We start from the raw sequence: 19711 nt of genomic DNA on the forward strand, positions 1-19711 counted from the left end.
TATAGAGCTGCAGAATCTGTTGGTGCTCTAGAAATAACTAATAATAAAGCTGTTTGCTGGTTTTGTTTACACAATCTATTTCTTTTTATGTTTACTTTGATTTAACGTGTTTTTACTATAGGAGCACTGTTTAATATCCCTTTAAAGTAACTAATAGGATGTGCTACCGGTCTTCTAATAATTCTGAATGGCTTTTGAATTTCAAGTGATATTCAGGTGACAAAGATACAGCGGATATTGTTTAAACAAGGTTCCCATTAACACTTAAAAAAAAATATTAACATTAATAGATAAAACACAACCTCTACAAAAGTTACAAGTCATATAAGATTTTATTTACTACTGTATTAACAATTTATCCATCAAGAGTACACAAGGATAAAACATGATAATGGAAAAGGCTAACAGTTTTAGCATTTTTTAAATAAAATGCCCCCTCATGAGTTACCCTTTTAGATCTCTGTATACTTCCTGGGCACATTTAATGGTGAAAAAATTAACTTCCCCCGCTCATTTTTTTTTTTTACAATATTCCCAATTTTCACCCCAAAACTATGAAATATAAATATCTAGACCTGATATATAATTATATAAATATAGGCTTTTTGCAAGGCATGATCACCGATTCCCTAAAGAGCACATTCCATGAAGCAACAAAATTATGGAATGAATTGGTAACATAACAGATCTTAAAATAGTAGAATCAAACCACTCTGTCTCCAAATAAAAAAAAAAACAAACACAAAATTTTTAATGATAGGTTCCCTTACAACAAAAACACAGTTTGTGTTTTTCTTAATGCTTCTTCCTATGTGTCTGTCATATAGAATTTGGTTCAATGGTATCTTTACAGAAAGTGCAATTGTAATGGAAAGCTGTAACTTGTGAACATCCTTATTCAACCTTTACTAGATGTAATGAAACCCACAGCTAACATTTGGCATTTATGATTTCATTCAGATAAAAGGCACATTCTGAAATCATGTCTTATATTTCACTGCATTGTAACCTGAAATGTCTAATAGTGATTTATGCAGCACATTGCATTTCCTTAATTATGCTACACACACACATAAAAAAAAAAAGCTGTGAAATATAGCGTAATTTACAGTAATGCATTTTAGCTGTGGCTTTAAAAGGTTATAAATGTGCCTTCTTGGACATTGTGGTATGAAGACTGTAGTTCAGACAGAAACTGAACATTATTCATAAGAACAGCCTTTCAGGCAACCAAGAACATTACTTCACTTCTATGGACGATAGCTGCATTTCTAACAACAAACAGGAAAGAATAATGGAACATATACACAGATGTAACAGAGGTATCTGAATCGATCATGGAATGTTTTAATATTTAAAATAAATAGTATAACAATATTAATCAGCACAGCTGTAAATAAATGCCCTCTTTTGATGGGCCCAACCCATCTGATCCTGTAAGGATTCCTACCACCACAAAGTGGTCATGAACCTGGACTATAATTAAGTCAATATAGTGCATAATACAAACTCAGTTTGCATCCCCCTTTATTCACTGCTTTCATCTCTAATCTCTTTAATAATTGCTATTAAATTTTGAAGTCCAAAAATATAGCCTGTGTCTTGGCCTTCATGCACAATGCTATCTTCCCCATAGAATTTGCAGGTTGTGTGTGCAAAGTCTATCATACGGACATCAACAGTGTTCCCAAGTGGCTTGTTAGATGAAGGTTTGTAAGCATATGCCCCTGCTGATTCATCTGAGGATTCTTCTGACAAGTCCTCTATGTCTTCAGGGTCAGAGTCCACAGGAACTTCCTGTACCTCTTTCCCATCGTAAATAATAAGTAATGAACTGGAATAAAAGCGATAAGAGTCTTGTTTCTCTAAAACCTGTTTAAGTTCAGACAGTTTCTTTATTACAGGTTCAAACAGTTCCCGGCGAAGGTACTTCCCATTATGAAAGAACTGATAAAGTGCTTCTTTAAAACCCTGGACTGAAAGTTTCCTACCATGGTATTTGTTCATAAACATTAGTTGCCCACTACCGGTTTGATAGACCTGGAAAAAGACGAAATATTGATTAGCCAAGAAAATTAACAATTTAAAATCAAAGTAGAACTCCAAGAATATAATTTACTACTCATGTCACAGTGACTTGCAGATCACACAAAAGAATAATTAATGAAAGACATAATTGTGCAGACTTTGAGAACAAGTGTGTGTAGAAAAATTAAGGTGGACATAAAATACAAAATAGCATCATAGCTCCCAATTGACATAGCAATATTTGTCTTTTTTCTTCTTTAAGAGATTTTCAAACTCTTTTATTCCTATGACTGATGGCTTTTGCGTATACCAGATACCGTTTGAAACCAAACAAGGGACTTTTCTGATTGCTTGAGTTTGAAAGTAAAATAAGAAAATTCATGCTTACCTGATAAATGTTTCTTTTTAGACACGATGAGTCCACGGATTTCATCCTTACTTGTGGGATATTCACCTCCTGATCAGCAGCAGGAGGAGGCAAAGAGCACCACAGAAGAGCTGCTATATATAGCTCCTCCCTTCCCTCCCACTCCAGTCATTCGACCGAAGTTAGGAAGAGAAAGGAAAAACCAAGGTGCAGAGGTGTCTGAAGTTTACAATAACCCACAACCTGTCTTAAGAGAGCAGGGCGGGCCGTGGACTCATCGTGTCTAAAAAGAAACAAAATTTATCAGGCAAGCATAAATTTTATTTTATTTTTAAAGACCCGATAAGTCCACGGATTTCATCCTTACTTGTGGGATACAATACCAAAGCTAGAGTACACGGATGATAAAGGCAGGGACAAGACAGGGAACCTAAACGGAAGGCACCACTGCTTGAAGAACCTTTCTCCCAAAAACAGCCTCAGCCGAGGCAAAACTATCAAATTTGCAAAGTTTAGAAAAAGTGTGAAGAGAGGACCAAGTTGCAGCCTTGCAAATCTGTTCTACAAAAGCTTCATTTTTGAATGTCCATGAGGAAGCAACAGCCCTAGTGGAATAAACCGTAATTCTTTCAGGAGGCTGCTGTACAGCAGTCTCATATGCAAAACGGATTATACTCTTCAGCCAAAAAGAAAGAGGTAGCCGTAGCTTTCTGACCCTTACGTTTTCCAGAGAAAATTTCAAATAGAGAAGAAGACTAACGAAAGTCCTTAGTTGCTTGTAAGTAAAACTTCAAAGCACGGACCATGCCTTTCCTTCTGAGAGGAAGGATTAGGACACAAAGGAGGAACAACAATCTCCTGATTAATGTTCCTGTCTGAAACAACCTTAGGAAGGAACCCTAGTTTAGTACATAAAACTACCTTATCCGAATGGAAAATAAGGTAAGGTGAATTGTATTGTAACGCCAAAAGCTCAGACACTCTTTGAGCTGAAGAAATAAAGCTTTCCAGGATAACAACTCAATATCTAAGGAATGCATGGGCTCAAACGGAGCCCCTTGAAGAACCTTAAGAACTAAATTAAAACTCCATGGAGGAGAAACTGGTTTGAACACAGGCCTGATCCTAACCAAAGCCTGACAAAAAGATTGAACATCTGGGACATCAGCCAGACGTTTGTGTAACAAAATAGATAAAGAGCAGAGATCTGACCCTCTAGGGAACTTGCCGATAAACCCTTCTCCAATCCGTCTTGGAGAAAAGACAAAATTCTGGGAATCCTAACTCTACTCCATGAGTAGCCCTTGGATTCACACCAATAAAGATATGTACGCCATATCTTATAATACATTTTTCTAGTTACAGGCTTATGAGCCTGAACCATGGTCTCTATGACCGAGTCAGAAAACTCCCGCTTGGATAAAATTAAGCGTTCAATCTCCAAGCAGTCCGCTTCAGAGAAACTAGATTTGGATGAAGGAGGGCCCCTGAATTAGAAGGTCCTTCCTCAACGGAAGTCTCCAAAGTGGTAGAGAAGCCATCTCCACCAGATCTGCACACAAAATCCTGCGAGGCTAGGCTGATGCTATGAGGATCACCGAAGCCCTCTCCTGTTTGATTCGAGTAATTACCCGAGGAAGAAGAGCAAACGGAGGAAAATGGTATGCTAGAATGAAGTTCCAAGGAACCGCTGGGGCATTTATCAGTTCCGCCTGGGGGTCCCTGGACCTCAACCTGTATCTCCCGAGATGCCATGAGATCCAACTCCAGCTGACCCCAATTGAGAATCAGGCTGGAGAACACATCTGGATGGAGTTCCCACTCCCCCGGATGAAAGGTCTGTCTGCTCAGAAAGTCCGCCTCCCAGTTGTCCACCCCTGGGATGTGGAACACTGACAAATAGCAAGAATGGGCCTGCGCCACTGAATTATCCTGGTTACTTCAGTCATTGCTCCTCGTTCCTCCCTGATTATTGATGTAAGCTACTGAAGTTATTTTGTCTAACTAGAACCTGATCAACTTGGCCGAGGCTAACTGAGGCTAGGCCAGAAGAGCATTGAAGATCGCTCTCCGTTCCTTTCCATTGTCTGAGCATGCTTAGCTGCAAAGGTCTGAGATGGAACCGAGCAAACTGGATGACATCCATTGCCACGATCAACCCAATAACCTCCATGCACTGAGACACTGACGGCCGAAGAAAGGACTGAAGGGCTAGACAAGTATCAATCTGATTTCCTGACTTCTGTCAGAAAAATCTACATGGATAGAGAAACTATTATGGTTCCCAAGAAAATTATCCTTGTACTTGGGAGTCAAGGAACTTTTTCCCAACTGTATCTTCCACCCGTGAGTTCTTTTGGAAGGTAACATTCTTGAAACGTGGCCAGACCTAAAGGCAGAGCCACGAACTGGAAGTTCTTGTCCTGGAAGGCAAACCCTAGGAACTTGTGATGATCCCTGTAAATGGGAACATGTAGATACGCGTCCTTTAAACCCACAGTTGTCATAAATTGACCTTCTTGGATCAATGGGAGAATGGAACGTATAGTTTCCATCTTGTAGGACGGAACTCTGAGAAATTTGTTTAGACCCTTGAGATCTAAAATTGGTCTGAAGGTTCCCTCCCTTTCTGGGAACCACAAACAGGGTGGAATAAAAACCCTGACCTTGTTCCTGTATTGGGACGGAAACAATCACTCCCATGATAGGTCTTTTACACAATGTAAGAACGCCTTCTTTATCTGGTCTGCCGATAATCTTGGACCCGGATCGGGGGCATGCCCTTCATGCAATCTTGGAATCAGCAGCAGGCTTCTTGGAATGTTTGGCCTTGTTCCAAGGCTGGTTGGGTCTCCATGCAGGCTTGGATTGTTCCTGTGTAGAGGAAGAAGAGCAAGAATTGCCCTTGAAAATTTCGAAAGGAACGAAATTATTCTGTAGTCCCTTTTGCTTGTTTCTCTTATACTTGTCTCCCGATATAATCGGAAATAATTTCCGTCAAGCCAGGGCCAAACAAGATCTTCCCCATGTAAGGAATCGCTAGAAAGCTTAGACTTAGATGACACGTCCGCAGACTAAGGATGTAATCATTGGGCTCTTCGGGCTAGGACAGAGAAACCTGAACTTTTAGCTGCCAGTTTGATGAATTAAAGAGAAGCGTCTGTAATTAAGGAATTAGCTAGCTTCAGAGCTGATATCCTGTCTTGGATCTCCTCCAAGGGAGTTTCGGTCTGAGAGACTCAGATAGAGCATCAAACCAGTATGCTGCCGCACCCTTGACGGTAGCAATGCACGCAGCAGGCTGCAATAGCAGACCCTGGTGAACAAAATCTTTTAAGTAGACCCTCTAACTTCTTATGCATAGGATCTTTGAAAGAACAACTGTCCTCTATGGGAATAGTAGTTCTCTTGACTAAGGTGGAAACAGGTCCTTCCACTTTAGAAACAGTCTGCCAAGCCTCCTTGAAGGCATCAGCTATGGGAAACATCTTCTTAAAGATAGGTGAGAGAGAAAAGGGAATACCTGGTCTCTCCCATTCTTTAGTAACGATCTCCGAAGCTCGCTTTGCAACAGGAAATACGTCTGAGTAAATATTTGTCCAGTTCATTAGACTATAAAGGGGCCACCACTACTGTGGAATCACAGTTGCCTAAGGTAACTAAAAACCTCCCGAAGCAACAGGCGGAGGTGTTCTAGCTTAAACCTAAAGGTTACAACCTCCGAGTCCGTAAACTTACGTTTGCCCTGCAACATTTGAAAAGCAGAAAGGGCATCAGAAATAGTTAAAGACATAATATAAGCTATGTCTTGTAATGAAATCCCCGAAGGGACTATAGTGGAAGCGCAGGGCACTGCTTGCGAGGGCAGTAAAATTTGGGACGTTTGTGGAGAAAGCTGCGGCATAAATTGACCTTCAACATTGTACTCCTGGACAACATCTGCCTTAGAAGAGACTGGCTCAGAAAACATCTTATCCCTAAAACTTAAAAGTCCTTTGAAAACATGAAAGGACAGAAAAGGATTGGTGGTTCCACATTAGCGTCAAAATATAAAACACAGGTGACATCTTGCAAGTCTCCTTGTCCATGTTTGTACGCAATTTAATAAATAAAAATGATCAAATTTATTTGTGCAAAACACTTATAAAAAAACTGTTACTGTCTCTTTAAATTTTAAACAGTTATTTTATTTCTTGATAAAATGACATTCTTGTTAATGTTCTCCTTTTACAGATAAACAATTAAAACAAATAAAAATTATCTAATTTATTTGTGCAAAAACACTTATAAAAAAACGTTACTGTCTCTTTAAATCGTAAACGGTTATTTTATTCTTGCTGAAAATAACAGTTTTGTTAAAGTTAAATATCCTCTGCACTTCAGCACTCTGCAGAAGTGCTCCTATCTGACCAAAAATCGTCAAGGTCCACACCGGTCTTGAGTCTTTTCTTCACTCTGCCGTTATGACTGTAACAAATGAGGCAACTGATTACCAGAAAAAAAAACACAGTTTCTGCACTAGAAACGCATGAATTCTCCTCAAGCAACTCTAGCACAGACCGGTCAATCCACTGAGCGCACTATCCCTGAGACGTGCTACGGAATGGCGCAAAAATCGGAAGGACTGCCCATCGTGGGCGTGACCTAACGACTAAACATCAATTACTGTGAAACCACCGGAGCCATATTAATACAGTTAAAATACGATTGCAATTCAGTTAAATATTTAACTTCCTCCAACCCAAGTGCCCTGGTCCAATACACTGCTCAGAGACCTTTCCCATATTAAATAAAAGGTATTATGTCCCCACATAAAGAACTTATTCTCTCAAAAAAGAGCCCTTTATGATGAAATGTGTGCTATTTTTTATTGAAAAATTCTGAGTCCTTTTCCCCAGAAAATAAAGGTAGCACTTACCTTGACTTCTGCCTGGCAGTAAGGCAGCACTCAGGCTTGAGAGGTCCTCTCCCTCACATCGATCTGAGGATAACAAAAATGCTGAGTCAATGCAATGATAAGGGCAGCAAGTAAATCATGGGAGGCGCAGTGAGAATTATGTCCCACAAGTTCCCATTGCTCTAAGGCCACCAAAAGCTCTACTGTAGAGACTGATATGGACTACGGCTACACCCTAGAACACAGCAGCACACTCTGGCACTACTTTAAAAACAAACTCTTGATTGAAGAATCTAATCTAACACCTCACTTTACCTATTCCTATCACTAACGTAGGCAAAGAGAATGACTGGAGTGGGAGGGAAGGGAGGAGCTATATATAGCAGCTCTGCTGTGGTGCTCTTTGCCTCCTTCTGCTGACCAGGAGGTGAATATCCCACAAGTAAGGATGAAATCCATGGACTCGTGTCTTTAAAAAGAAATAAAAAAAGTCCTGTTTTTAACCCCTTTTTAAATTAATTTTCAGCAACAGTTGTGCTAAGCAACGATGTGATGCTAGTCTCCAAAAACCTCCAGAGACCCCAAATTAAAGGCACTGCCAGAAGATGTGCATATGTCAAGCTAAAGTCAGTTATGTTGAGTGCAGGCTACTTGAATGCTTGTGGATGAAGCATTGTATTACATAGAACTTATTTTTAGAACACAACCATGCACAAAAAAAGTACAGAAACTAATCTTAAATAAAAACAATTATATAGTTTTTATTAGAATACATCAACATCATTTCCTTTTGTAAAAGCAATTAGTTCCATTGGGTTTCAAAGAGAAAGCATAGTAATGTAAAAAGGAGATCACTGAAATGCCTATACTGAATGCCAATTCCTATATTGCTGAAATCAATATATTAGCTAGGTTTATCTTTAAAGCTAAATTAGCCATGTTTTAAGTACACGCAGCAAAGTCTAAAGTAATTGCTCAATTCTATCATTCACAAATTTACTGGATGTTTTTGCAACCGGCAGATACTGCTCCATCTTTTCATAGCTGCAGTGAATCAAAAATAACCTTTTAATGGACTGCAGTGGGCTTATGTAATGCTGTACAGCACAGTGTTAGAACAACAGTAATTAATTCTGATTCAGATGAGCAGAGCTATAATCAATCCTTTATTCCCATAAACATGAAGTAATTTGCTCTTAAAGGAACAGTCAACACCAGAATATTTTTTGTTTATAAAGATAGATAATCCCTTTATTACCCATTCCTCAGTTTTGCATAACCAACAGTTATAATAATACATGTTTTACCTCTGTAATTACCTAGCATCTATGCCTCTGCAAACTGCCCCCTTATTTCAGTTCTTTTGACAGACTTGCATTTTAGCCAATCAGTGCTCACTCCTAGGAGCTTCACGTGCCTGAGCTCAATGTTATCTATATGAAACACATGAACTAACACCCTCTAGTGGTGAAAAACTGTCAAAATGCTTTCTGATTAGGAGGCCTTCAAGGTCTAAGAAATTAGTATATGAACCTCCAAGGCTTAGCTTTCAACTAAGAATACCAAGAGAACAATGCAAAATTGGTGATAAAAGTAAATTGGAAAGTTGTTTAAAATGACATGCCCTATTTAAATCATGAAAGTTTTTTTGTACTTGACTGTCCCTTTAATGACATGCAAGCAATGCACATTTCCTAATTGCTAAGATTACAAGATTAACATAGAAGTTTTATTCAATTAAACACAAATATAGACACGACTCTACATTTAAATGGTGAGAAGCGTATGTTTGCTGATTTTTGCTAAAGCATATTTTAATCCTATACCGCTGTATAATTTACAATTAGTTCCTCAAAGATCCAGTTTTAAACCCTTTGTTTATGTAATAATACAATCGTAATGGTTCTATTCAGAATCTCACCTGCATACCACACACTCGAACCCCAATAATCGCTGAAGTGCTCTGCTGACATTTCTGGATTTGATTTGCCTTTTTCTCCTCAGAAGCATCATCTCCATGCTGCCTGGTTCCCATCTTCAAGTCTAAGACGCAGGGGGCTTGATATCGGCAGGTGAGGTTTTCCAGAAGGATGAATTCTTAATCATTAAGGAATATACATTAAATATATATCAACATAAAATGCTGAAATTGTTATGGAAAGGAGGAAAAGTATGGCTCTTGTTCCTAACTTGATATTACAATCTTCTCTAAATATATTTTCCAAAAATTTAAAGGTGAAAATTGTATTTTATTTGATGTAATATTGGAACCAGTGATGCCTTTGTGTTCTTTTGAAGTAGGTCAAATAATGAATATTATTCTATTATGTTTCAGTTACAATCGTTTTTTATTGTATGTCAACTCAACCAGAAGTAAGAATTTGTGAAGTATATCGCTAGCATTTTTTGTTTCAGCAAACTGTTTAGCCTGTAGGGTATACATAACAGAGACCTTTGTCCCATTCAAAGAATGAATCTGACAAGAAGCTGAGTATTTAAAAGCTAATCAGCTTTCACTTCTCTGTACGTGTCAAATTATTGTCTCTATATGATAAGCAGAGGTTAAGCCTTACAGCTGTGTCACCCATGCTGAGGGAAGTAAGCTCTGCTACGTGCATAGAATGAAGTATCCTGAGCAATAAACACACATGGTGCTTAAAGAAACATTGTACACTAGATTTTTCTTTGCATAAATATTTTGTAGATGATCCATTTATATAGCACATACAGGGTTTTGTTTTTTTGTAACAATGTATAGTTTTGCTTATTATTAAACAATATTGGGCTGTTTTCAGACTCCAAACCAAGCCCCAAAGTTTTAGAAGTAGACTTGTCTACCTACTCCAGCTTGTTCCTGTTTGTGTAAAGGGTCTTTTCATATGCACAGGAGGGGGGAAGTGGCTGCTCTTTTTGCTTTCCAGCTCATTCCATTGGGTGTTTCTGCCTAACCTTTTTAACAGTGCTAAACTGGGAGCTTCTAAGTTTTTAAAAATGTTTTATACTGGATTTTTAGATTAGAATCTGTGCATATTATTCTTTTTAGTAGTGTTTATTACATGCAGTTATATGAAAATGCACGTATACTGTCCCTTTAAACTGATGCCACTAAGATTATTTTCCTTAGGTATGCTGAATCTCTAGTCCACAATAAATTAATAAAAATGCTCATAAAAAAGAAAAGAAAAAAGGAAGAAAAGGCTTTTAAATATTTTGTTTTAAAGAACCGCAAACATCATCAAACCTCAAACAGCAAAAGAAATGTCCTAAACTGTTCATTTCAAAAGTAGCATATAAATTGTTATAAGGCACTAAACATTGTCTTATCTCACCTTGTAAAGAAAACATCCCTATTTTTAAGTAAGGGGGAGACAAAGGAATACATTTATTATGCTGCATTCACAGCTTTTTTGGCAGGTTCACACGAACAAGTTTGCTGAGCAAAAACTGCTTTTTCCTCTGAGTCACCTCAGAGGTGGCGAGATCAATTCCCCCAACACTCACTTGTTCGGGGTGATTGACATTCCCTGCCCTAGTGCAATTGGTTGCGACAGCGCATAGGGTGGCATTGCACAAGAATCCTCTTGTGCAATGTTATAATTTCCCATGTAATGCAACATAACCAAGTTGAATGGCAGGTGGACAGGTTCACTACTTGTGAACCTGTCCATCTGCAGGGATAGTAAATCTAACCCGAAGTCAGAAGGCCTTGCTTACCAAATTAATAACTCTTAGATAAAGCTAGATACCAATGGTTATACATTAAGAAAATGAGAACATTTACACCTAAAAGCAGTGCTACGTTACAAAGAAGTACATTTCTAGTGTAGCTAAAAGGAAATTTTACTAAGTGATTCATCAGACAAATAAATTAGGATGGATGGCAATACAAAAGTAAAAGCAAATCCCCATTACCATGAGCAAAATGACCATTTCTCAGAGTTACTATACAATGTAAGTAATATCCATTGAACCACATATGTTGAAGCGCATAACCCTTACTGATAAATAGTATGGGATATATATCTACATCTCAGGTAAAAGGATACTGTACTGATTCCTGTGTTTGGAGTTCTCTTTCATTCGTTGTAGCTGTTGCTGATGACATTTCATACTCCATGGATTGTGCTTAAATTGTGAACTAACATTCCCCTTTTTTTCCACGCTATAATACAAAACTTCAGACTTCTTTAAAAGATCAAATTCCTCATCCAGCTTGTGGCTAAATTTCAAGGAGGAAAAAAAAGAATGTTATAAATTAAGAATATACACAATATTTATATAGAACATACAATAAAAAAATCCTGGATTGCTAGACCAACAACAGATGCCCCTAAAACCCACTAGATGTTAAACATACCTAGGTGAGAATAAGTGCAGAAAACACAAGCTGCATCTTAAAAGAACAGAACAGCAGCAGCGGAAAAAAACAAAATTATGCTTACCTGATAATTTAATTTCCATCGTGGGGAGGAGAGTCCACGGCTTCATTCATTACTTGTGTGAATTTAGAACCTGGCCACCAGAAGGAGGCAAAGACACCCCAGCCAAAGGCTTAAATACCTCACCCACTCCCCTCATCCCCCAGTCATTCTGCCAAGGGAACAAGGAACAGTAGGAGAAATATCAGGTTATAAAAGGTGCCAGAAGAAGAAAAACAGAATTTATGTTTACCTGATAAATTACTTTCTCCAACGGTGTGTCCGGTCCACGGCGTCATCCTTACTTGTGGGATATTCTCTTCCCCAACAGGAAATGGCAAAGAGCCCAGCAAAGCTGGTCACATGATCCCTCCTAGGCTCCGCCTACCCCAGTCATTCGACCGACGTTAAGGAGGAATATTTGCATAGGAGAAACCATATGGTACCGTGGTGACTGTAGTTAAAGAAAATAAATCATCAGACCTGATTAAAAAAACCAGGGCGGGCCGTGGACCGGACACACCGTTGGAGAAAGTAATTTATCAGGTAAACATAAATTCTGTTTTGTCCAACATAGGTGTGTCCGGTCCACGGCATCATCCTTACTTGTGGGAACCAATACCAAAGCTTTAGGACACGGATGAAGGGAGGGAGCAAATCAGGTCACCTAAATGGAAGGCACCACGGCTTGCAAAACCTTTCTCCCAAAAATAGCCTCAGAAGAAGCAAAAGTATCAAACTTGTAAAATTTGGTAAAAGTGTGCAGTGAAGACCAAGTCGCTGCCCTACATATCTGATCAACAGAAGCCTCGTTCTTGAAGGCCCATGTGGAAGCCACAGCCCTAGTGGAATGAGCTGTGATTCTTTCGGGAGGCTGCCGTCCGGCAGTCTCGTAAGCCAATCTGATGATGCTTTTAATCCAAAAAGAGAGAGAGGTAGAAGTTGCTTTTTGACCTCTCCTTTTACCGGAATAAACAACAAACAAGGAAGATGTTTGTCTAAAATCCTTTGTAGCATCTAAATAGAATTTTAGAGCGCGAACAACATCCAAATTGTGCAACAAACGTTCCTTCTTTGAAACTGGTTTCGGACACAGAGAAGGTACGATAATCTCCTGGTTAATGTTTTTGTTAGAAACAACCTTTGGAAGAAAACCAGGTTTAGTACGTAAAACCACCTTATCTGCATGGAACACCAGATAAGGAGGAGAACACTGCAGAGCAGATAATTCTGAAACTCTTCTAGCAGAAGAAATTGCAACTAAAAACAAAACTTTCCAAGATAATAACTTAATATCAACGGAATGCAAGGGTTCAAACGGAACCCCCTGAAGAACTGAAAGAACTAAATTGAGACTCCAAGGAGGAGTCAAAGGTTTGTAAACAGGCTTAATTCTAACCAGAGCCTGAACAAAGGCTTGAACATCTGGCACAGCGGCCAGCTTTTTGTGAAGTAACACAGACAAGGCAGAAATCTGTCCCTTCAGGGAACTTGCAGATAATCCTTTTTCCAAACCTTCTTGAAGGAAGGATAGAATCCTAGGAATCCTAACCTTGTCCCAAGGGAATCCTTAAGATTCACACCAACAGATATATTTTTTCCAAATTTTGTGGTAAATCTTTCTAGTTACAGGCTTTCTGGCCTGAACAAGAGTATCGATAACAGAATCTGAGAATCCTCGCTTCGATAAGATCAAGCGTTCAATCTCCAAGCAGTCAGCTGGAGTGAAACCAGATTCGGATGTTCGAACGGACCCTGAACAAGAAGGTCTCGTCTCAAAGGTAGCTTCCAAGGAGGAGCCGATGACATATTCACCAGATCTGCGTACCAAGTCCTGCGTGGCCACGCAGGAGCTATCAAGATCACCGACGCCCTCTCCTGATTGATCCTGGCTACCAGCCTGGGGATGAGAGGAAACGGCGGGAACACATAAGCTAGTTTGAAGGTCCAAGGTGCTACTAGTGCATCCACTAGAGCCGCCTTGGGATCCCTGGATCTGGACCCGTAGCAAGGAACTTTGAAGTTCTGACGAGAGGCCATCAGATCCATGTCTGGAATGCCCCACAGCTGAGTGACTTGGGCAAAGATTTCCGGATGGAGTTCCCACTCCCCCGGATGCAATGTCTGACGACTCAGAAAATCCGCTTCCCAATTTTCCACTCCTGGGATGTGGATAGCAGACAGGTGGCAGGAGTGAGACTCCGCCCATAGAATGATTTTGGTCACTTCTTCCATCGCCAGGGAACTCCTTGTTCCCCCCTGATGGTTGATGTACGCAACAGTTGTCATGTTGTCTGATTGAAACCGTATGAACTTGGCCCTCGCTAGCTGAGGCCAAGCCTTGAGAGCATTGAATATCGCTCTCAGTTCCAGAATATTTATCGGTAGAAGAGATTCTTCCCGAGACCAAAGACCCTGAGCTTTCAGGGATCCCCAGACCGCGCCCCAGCCCATCAGACTGGCGTCGGTCGTGACAATGACCCACTCTGGTCTGCGGAATGTCATCCCTCGTGACAGGTTGTCCAGGGACAGCCACCAACGGAGTGAGTCTCTGGTCCTCTGATTTACTTGTATCTTCGGAGACAAGTCTGTATAGTCCCCATTCCACTGACTGAGCATGCACAGTTGTAATGGTCTTAGATGAATGCGTGCAAAAGGAACTATGTCCATTGCCGCTACCATCAACCCGATCACTTCCATGCACTGAGCTATGGAAGGAAGAGGAACGGAATGGAGTATCCGACAAGAGTCTAGAAGTTTTGTTTTTCTGGCCTCTGTCAGAAAAATCCTCATTTCTAAGGAGTCTATTATTGTTCCCAAGAAGGGAACCCTTGTTGACGGAGATAGAGAACTCTTTTCCACGTTCACTTTCCATCCGTGAGATCTGAGAAAGGCCAGGACAATGTCCGTGTGAGCCTTTGCTTGAGGAAGGGACGACGCTTGAATCAGAATGTCGTCCAAGTAAGGTACTACAGCAATGCCCCTTGGTCTTAGCACCGCTAGAAGGGACCCTAGTACCTTTGTGAAAATCCTTGGAGCAGTGGCTAATCCGAAAGGAAGCGCCACAAACTGGTAATGTTTGTCCAGGAATGCGAACCTCAGGAACCGATGATGTTCCTTGTGGATAGGAATATGTAGATACGCATCCTTTAAATGCACCGTGGTCATGAATTGACCTTCCTGGATGGAAGGAAGAATAGTTCGAATGGTTTCCATCTTGAACGATGGAACCTTGAGAAACTTGTTTAAGATCTTGAGATCTAAGATTGGTCTGAACGTTCCCTCTTTTTTGGGAACTATAAACAGATTGGAGTAGAACCCCATCCCTTGTTCTCTTAATGGAACGGGATGAATCACTCCCATTTTTAACAGGTCTTCTACACAATGTAAGAATGCCTGTCTTTTTATGTGGTCTGAAGACAACTGAGACCTGTGGAACCTCCCCCTTGGGGGAAGTCCCTTGAATTCCAGAAGATAACCTTGGGAGACTATTTCTAGCGCCCAAGGATCCAGAACATCTCTTGCCCAAGCCTGAGCGAAGAGAGAGAGTCTGCCCCCCACCAGATCCGGTCCCGGATCGGGGGCCAACATTTCATGCTGTCTTGGTAGCAGTGGCAGGTTTCTTGGCCTGCTTTCCCTTGTTCCAGCCTTGCATTGGTCTCCAAGCTGGCTTGGCTTGAGAAGTATTACCCTCTTGCTTAGAGGACGTAGCACTTTGGGCTGGTCCGTTTCTACGAAAGGGACGAAAATTAGGTTTATTTTTTGCCTTGAAAGGCCGATCCTGAGGAAGGGCGTGGCCCTTACCCCCAGTGATATCCGAGATAATCTCTTTCAAGTCAGGGCCAAACAGCGTTTTCCCCTTGAAAGGAATGTTAAGTAGCTTGTTCTTGGAAGACGCATCAGCCGACCAAGATTTCAACCAAAGCGCTCTGCGCGCCACAATAGCAAACCCAGAATTCTTAGCCGCTAACCTAGCCAATTGCAAAGTGGCGTCTAGGGTGAAAGAATTAGCCAATTTGAGAGCATTGATTCTGTCCATAATCTCCTCATAAGGAGGAGAATCACTGTCAACCGCCTTTATCAGCTCATCGAACCAGAAACATGCGGCGGTAGCGACAGGGACAATGCATGAAATTGGTTGTAGAAGGTAACCCTGCTGAACAAACATCTTTTTAAGCAAACCTTCTAATTTTTTATCCATAGGATCTTTGAAAGCACAACTATCCTCTATGGGTATAGTGGTGCGTTTGTTTAAAGTGGAAACCGCTCCCTCGACCTTGGGGACTGTCTGCCATAAGTCCTTTCTGGGGTCGACCATAGGAAACAATTTTTTTAAATATGGGGGGAGGGACGAAAGGAATACCGGGCCTTTCCCATTCTTTATTAACAATGTCCGCCACCCGCTTGGGTATAGGAAAAGCTTCTGGGAGCCCCGGCACCTCTAGGAACTTGTCCATTTTACATAGTTTCTCTGGGATGACCAACTTGTCACAATCATCCAGAGTGGATAATACCTCCTTAAGCAGAATGCGGAGATGTTCCAACTTAAATTTAAATGCAATCACATCAGGTTCAGCTTGTTGAGAAATGTTCCCTGAATCAGTAATTTCTCCCTCAGACAAAACCTCCCTGGCCCCATCAGACTGAGTTAGGGGCCCTTCAGAAATATTAATATCAGCGTCGTCATGCTCTTCAGTATCTAAAACAGAGCAGTCGCGCTTACGCTGATAAGTGTTCATTTTGGCTAAAATGTTTTTGACAGAATTATCCATTACAGCCGTTAATTGTTGCATAGTAAGGAGTATTGGCGCGCTAGATGTACTAGGGGCCTCCTGAGTGGGCAAGACTCGTGTAGACGAAGGAGGGAATGATGCAGTACCATGCTTACTCCCCTCACTTGAGGAATCATCTTGGGCATCATTGTCATTGTCACATAAATCACATTTATTTAAATGAATAGGAATTCTGGCTTCCCCACATTCAGAACACAGTCTATCTGGTAGTTCAGACATGTTAAACAGGCATAAACTTGATAACAAGTACAAAAAAACGTTTTAAAATAAAACCGTTACTGTCACTTTAAATTTTAAACTGAACACACTTTATTACTGCAAATGCGAAAAAACATGAAGGAATTGTTCAAAATTCACCAAATTTTCACCACAGTGTCTTAAAGCCTTAAAAGTATTGCACACCAAATTTGGAAGCTTTAACCCTTAAAATAACGGAACCGGAGCCGTTTTGAACTTTAACCCCTTTACAGTCCCTGGTATCTGCTTTGCTGAGACCCAACCAAGCCCCAAGGGGAATACGATACCAAATGACGCCTTCAGAAAGTCTTTTCTAAGTATCAGAGCTCCTCTCACATGCGACTGCATGCCATGCCTCTCAAAAACAAGTGCGCAACACCGGCGCGAAAATGAGGCTCTGCCTATGCTTTGGGAAAGCCCCTAAAGAATAAGGTGTCTAAAACAGTGCCTGCCGATATTATTATATCAAAATACCCAGATAAAATGATTCCTCAAGGCTAAATATGTGTTAATAATCAATCGATTTAGCCCAAAAAAAGTCTACAGTCTTAATAAGCCCTTTTTGAAGCCCTTATTTACAATCGTAATAAACATGGCTTACCGGATCCCAGAGGGAAAATGACAGCTTCCAGCATTACATCGTCTTGTTAGAATGTGTCATACCTCAAGCAGCAAGAGACTGCTCACTGTTCCCCCAACTGAAGTTAATTGCTCTCAACAGTCCTGTGTGGAACAGCCATGGATTTTAGTGACGGTTGCTAAAATCATTTTCCTCATACAAACAGAAATCTTCATCTCTTTTCTGTTTCTGAGTAAATAGTACATACCAGCACTATTTCAAAATAACAAACTCTTGATTGAATAATAAAAACTACAGTTAAACACTAAAAAACTCTAAGCCATCTCCGTGGAGATGTTGCCTGTACAACGGCAAAGAGAATGACTGGGGTAGGCGGAGCCTAGGAGGGATCATGTGACCAGCTTTGCTGGGCTCTTTGCCATTTCCTGTTGGGGAAGAGAATATCCCACAAGTAAGGATGACGCCGTGGACCGGACACACCTATGTTGGAGAAACTAAATTTAGGTCCGCCTACCGGAGCAACGGGCGGGAGCCGTGGACTCTCTTCCCCTACGATGGAAATTAAATTATCAGGTAAGCTTAATTTATGTTTTACATCTAAAGGGGAGGAGAGTCCACGGCTTCATTCATTACTTGTGGGAAACAAATACCCAAGCTCTAGAGGACACTGAAGGAAAGGATACTTCATAATCTGGATGTGGTTCGAGTCTTGAAGTTTTATCTTCAGGCTACAAGGGATTTCAGACAGTCTACATCTCTTTTTGTGGTGTATTCAGGGAAGCGTAAGGGGCAGAGAGCCTCTTCAACTTCTTTGTCTTTTTGGTTGAGGAGCATGATTCGCTTAGCCTATGAGACAGCGGTACTATTGGCAATCAACAGTTATCATAGAGAGTAAGTGGTTAAAAAATGAGAGTATGAACTCTCTGAAGCCAGACCCCTAACACGTGTTTCGCTCATGCTTCCTCAGAGGGGTTATGTAACTGTTGATTGCCAATAGCTTGTAAATGTGTGTTATATTCTGACATATATATATCAGACGTTGTGCTATGTTAGTGAAACATTAATCTAGCCCCTGCTATAGAAGGGGCTTAAGCAGACAGAATCTATTACACTGAATAGCTGTGCAAAAGTTAACTGTGCAAGCAAGGACTTTATAATTACAGATAGAGTATTATCTTATTCGCTTTAATCTCGCAATCTGACATCCCACATATTAACAGGTCCTCTTGTATTCAGCATTATTTCTGTATTTATTAATAGCCGGCTGCAAAAAATATTGTTTGTATCTAACTGCTTGATATTATACAAACCAAGTACAATGTTTCATATTTAAATACATGACTCTCAGAGGTATTATCCACATACCTATGCTATATATTTATATTGAGAGAGTTCAAGCAGACAGAATCTATTACATTGAGCAGCTATGCTAAAGTTAACTGTGCAAGCAAGGACTTTATAAATTACAGATAGAGTATTAGCTAGATAGCTTTAATTTCATAACCTGACATTCCACATATTAACAGGTCCTCCATGTTACAGCATTATTTTTTAATTTACTAATAGCCGGCTACAAAAGATATTGTTTGTATCTGACTGCTTGATATTATACAAACCAAGTATAATGTTTCACATATAGCTACATGATTCTCAGAGGTATTATTCACACATCTATGCTATATATTGATATCTAGAGAATTTAAGTGTTTTTAAACGTGTATGATTAAATAGTTAAACCAATAAAGACAAAGTATGAATGGCTAAAAATCGTTCCTGTATTATTCAGGGAGAATTTTTCCTAAATAACTGCAGGGGTAAAGCACTCTTTTTTGTTACAGACTTCGTAACTCATTTATCTATGAGTCTCCTTAGTGCTATATTGCCCCCATAACAGGTGTTTGTTGATTACAAAAATATTTGGCACCACATTAGGTACTTACCATTAGTACTACTTTACCTACTATCTTGTTACTATAGTATAACAGAGCATGTGCAAGATTCACAGGATATAGGTATATGCATAATGTGCGTGGCTAATGGATTTCACATGATGTATTAGGAAAGAAAATGTAACCAGCTTTGACATTCGTCCAATAAAAAATCTACTACTCGTTCTGAAATTCAAATCAAGTGCTTTTGCATTGTCTTTTAATAATGCATTTATTGATTATGCTATTCTACTGTGTTTAGTGGTCCTTTAACTAGCTGCATACCAACAAGAGTATATGCCAGTACGATCTCACCCTCTTCCTAACAAACCCGGTCGGGTCGCTTCCTCCCTTCTTAGAGACCATTGACTCCTTTAGCAGCATATCAAACTACAAGATCAACGTGACTAAAACAGAGGCTTACATGATCCACTTAGACCAGGCAGAACAGAGGCGTCTTCAA

General features: G+C 40.1%; 1 protein-coding gene across 2 annotated transcripts in view; it reads right to left on the reverse strand.

The window, feature by feature from the left end:
• Positions 1-313: 313 nt before the first annotated feature.
• The window catches only part of IP6K2 (inositol hexakisphosphate kinase 2), a 70758-nt gene continuing 51360 nt past the window's right edge, over positions 314-19711 (reverse strand). For both annotated transcript variants that reach the window (XM_053720734.1, XM_053720733.1), the window contains 3 exons: positions 11339-11511; positions 9214-9389; positions 314-2040 (listed from right to left, as the gene is read on the reverse strand). In XM_053720734.1, the coding sequence (XP_053576709.1) occupies positions 1528-2040; positions 9214-9389; positions 11339-11511 (862 nt within the window). In that variant the 3' untranslated portion in view covers positions 314-1527. The remainder of the gene's footprint in view (positions 2041-9213; positions 9390-11338; positions 11512-19711) is intronic.

This window comes from Bombina bombina, chromosome 7, assembly GCF_027579735.1.
Source record: "Bombina bombina isolate aBomBom1 chromosome 7, aBomBom1.pri, whole genome shotgun sequence".
NCBI lineage: Eukaryota > Metazoa > Chordata > Amphibia > Anura > Bombinatoridae > Bombina > Bombina bombina.